Genomic DNA, 3386 nt, shown 5'->3' with positions numbered 1-3386 from the left:
AGGTACTTCCACTTCTTCCTCTTGAAAACTTTTGAATCCTGAATCACAAGCCTGTAAGTCGTTATGCAAACATGAAAAGAATTCAGTTTCAACCACCCTTGCCTCTTTATTTTTCTCTCTTTTGCACTTCCAAAATAGGTCAATATTTTAAAAGCTGGACACCATTTAAGAAACTCGGTTTCCCAGTTGAGCATGACACTGGTTGGGACGATAATCAGATGGGGGCCCCACATTCCTTTCTCACACGCTAAATGAGCAAGCAGAGCAATTGTCATGATTGTTTTCCCTAAACCCATTTCATCAGCAAGAATCCCATTAAGTCTCTTCTCGTACATTGTTACTAGCCAATCCAAGCCAATATGTTGATACTCACGGAGAGGATACTTGATAAGAAAAGGGAACTTAGTCCGCACTTTTGTTGTTGAGAATGTGTTACCCGTTGGTTGTGCTGACCTGGCGACAGCAGCTGCTTCAGCAATAATATTATCACTCTGCTTATCATCTCCAGATTTCCCAATATATTCAATTTTGTATTCTCCATGGCAACACATGTCAGGCTGAAATTCATTAGCTTTATCACCAGGCTGCTTACATTCAGAATTCCCCTGCACTGGTGAAGCCACAGATTCCTCAGAAGCAGAAGCACGTGAAGATTCTGAGTCAACATCCATATCATAAGTGTCACGTTCCTGATAAGAGCATTCAGACAATGATGGGATCAAAACAGGATTTGAACCCAGAAAGGAAAAAATATAAGCACTCTACAACATACCTTTTTATACCTTGCAAGCAGCTCATGCATAGGAATTTCACTTTCCCTTTGCAGCAGAGCAATCTGGAAAACAACAGCTTACAATTATCATCTGAACTTTAATCAGATATATTATTTTGTGCATGTGCAAATGTTGTTGGAAGTAGAAATTCAGATGAATTTGTGGAGGAAATTAAGGAGTTCAAGAAAGAGAGAAGCTAGTAATGCATGATTTTACCTCATCCACAGTGTCATCTGATTCTGCTTTCGCTAGTTCCTCCTCCTCTAACAGGGTTGTTTCATCATCCTGAACATCCCATTTTACCATATGTGCTAGGTAAGTCAACATGTCAACTCAGTAAACCGATTTACATTCAATAACTAAAAAAAAGACATTTCATCTTGCCCATCTAAGCATTTGGGTAAATAAGATATCACATTTTGGAAAACATTAGACACCCATAGAACATGCTGCTCTCTGCTACTTCATATATAGCTACCAGGGTTGCAGCAAAAAAGACAGAAGTTTTACATATGATTTTTAAGGCACTGCAATACCAACCCAAAAAAAAAAAAAACTCTAGACCACCGATAGTATTTATTACCGTATCAAAATCCCTTTTTTCTCCAGTGGAAAGTACGAAATCATCATCATCCTACAAGGAAAAAAGATATTATCAAAATTCATTGTTTAGTAGCCTCTGAGTAAAGAGAATAAATAACCACTAAAAATGGTTAAAAAGAATAAATGAATTTCAATTTATTCCTGCCATTACAAAGGTTATTTAGAAATTTCAGGGAAAAAATAGCTTGACAAGACAGACCAGATTAGAGTATGAGTTGATTCATAGGTATGATCGAAGCCACAAACCTTGATACATATAAATAAATTTACTGACAGTTTCAAGATACAGTCACAAAAATTACAAATGCCAACACGTCAAAACCTCATGCTGAGCTACAATTGCGTAGTAATTAGCACAAAACGCACAGAGAGCATGAAGAGCCCCCATCTGTCAACTACCACGCTTAACACACAAGTTACTGTCATTTTAAAGCATATGACAAGCCATATTTACATCAATAGGAACCAAAAATTTATGGCTGTGTGTAAATGGTGCACCAATCGTCATACACTTGCTAAAAGCTACTTGGTCAGTTTCATGCAAGAGCGCATACAAAGGAAGGAACCAAGGCCCAGCATAGTTTGACACGAATACAGATGCATTTATTTGTTCATACCAGTCCATAATTGTCCCATTTCGATCCCATACAAAATGAAACCTCAAAAAAGAAGGAAAAAAATTTGAGTCATACAAGCTTATCCCCTTAGTTTAGTTTTTATATATATATTTTTTATTATTTTGGGGAGATCAATTATTCCCCTGGATGTAAAGTTTCAATTACTGTAAAGTTTAACCCTCACTTCCTCTTTTAAATTGCAAACAATAGATCAAGAATATGCCTCTCTCTTCAAGAACCGCTAAGCCTACTTTACATGCAATAATAATTTGACCTATAGCCTAGACCGAAATCATCCCAAATATCCTGCAAAATAGTAGAATCTTAAGACACATCACTAAAGAATAGAGAAGTTCACATGCAAGAAAGGTACATAAACAAGTCTAGAACTAATCTTTTAGGACCATTATCAATCAAGTAAATAACATACAACTGTAAAAAGCATATCTGTTGGACACAGGATGCCTGCTATGAATTTATTTAGTTAATAAAGCCAGTTCAACAAGAGGGATGATGAACATAGAAGATTCATGAAATTACTCTTAGAAAGTTCAAAATTCTTTTCAAACATGCTTTCTTACTTGTTCATCATTCAAGTCATCTAACATGTGCTTTTTCCTTGAACTGTGAAATTTCTTTGATCGATTTCTGATTTTCCGTGTCTCCACTTTCGAAAAATGATTATTGGAAATAGCAAAACTGCCATTACTTTCAACCTGCATAAACCAAACAAGAAGAAATATTATATTGAGCATTGGGAGGTACGTTATAACTTGAGAAGGTATCTAAAACACATACAACTTACACAACGACGACCAGGTATTGCAGGTAGGCTGCTTCTGTCAAGCTTACATACAGAAATAATATCTTCCTTTTTTCCTGCAGAAGATTGAATACGTGCTAGAGCAAATTTAATGGTAAAGAAAAAGTGAGATAAAAAACTGGTGCGGACTCTAACCATTATCATCTCTTGCTTCAGGAGAGTGGTCTTTGTCTTCTCTTGCCTCAGTAGCTCCAGGTAACTCACCATTCTCTTGTCTAGCCTCATTTGCTCCAGGTAAATTGACATTATCTTCCTTTACCTCAATTGCTCGAGGTATAACATTCTCTGGCCTATTTTCTTTGATAACTGCAAATATTTATGCCAATCTAAAGTAATCAGAAAACAGCTAATAGAATGATTTGCAAACTGCTCATTATGGCAACTAAAGAAGAAACGAGTATATCACCACACTCACTAAGTTAGTGCAATTCGGGTTGCATTACTTATCCAGTGACATAAATTTGATGTACTTAGGTAGCAAGGAACCAATTCAGATTGAAGGGCAAAATTTGATAAATCCAGGATTCAACTCTCTGGATACACTACCATGTATGTTCAAAAATTGAATGA

General features: G+C 36.3%; 1 protein-coding gene across 1 annotated transcript in view; it reads right to left on the bottom strand.

Annotated features, from left to right (window-relative positions):
- The window catches only part of LOC111386693 (protein PHOTOPERIOD-INDEPENDENT EARLY FLOWERING 1-like), a gene marked incomplete at its 5' end in the record, with an annotated part of 12743 nt that extends 9621 nt beyond the window's left edge, over window positions 1-3122 (bottom strand). Inside the window, 7 exons of the mRNA XM_023011156.1 lie at window positions 7-689; window positions 773-835; window positions 990-1058; window positions 1357-1407; window positions 2575-2709; window positions 2799-2872; window positions 2952-3122. Of these exons, the coding sequence (XP_022866924.1) occupies window positions 7-689; window positions 773-835; window positions 990-1058; window positions 1357-1407; window positions 2575-2709; window positions 2799-2872; window positions 2952-3122 (1246 nt within the window). The remainder of the gene's footprint in view (window positions 1-6; window positions 690-772; window positions 836-989; window positions 1059-1356; window positions 1408-2574; window positions 2710-2798; window positions 2873-2951) is intronic.
- Between the last annotated feature and the right edge of the window lie 264 nt (window positions 3123-3386).

This window comes from Olea europaea, unplaced genomic scaffold, assembly GCF_002742605.1.
Source record: "Olea europaea var. sylvestris unplaced genomic scaffold, O_europaea_v1 scaffold3679, whole genome shotgun sequence".
Classification (NCBI taxonomy): domain Eukaryota; kingdom Viridiplantae; phylum Streptophyta; class Magnoliopsida; order Lamiales; family Oleaceae; genus Olea; species Olea europaea.
This window is presented reverse-complemented; position numbering and strand designations above follow the sequence as displayed.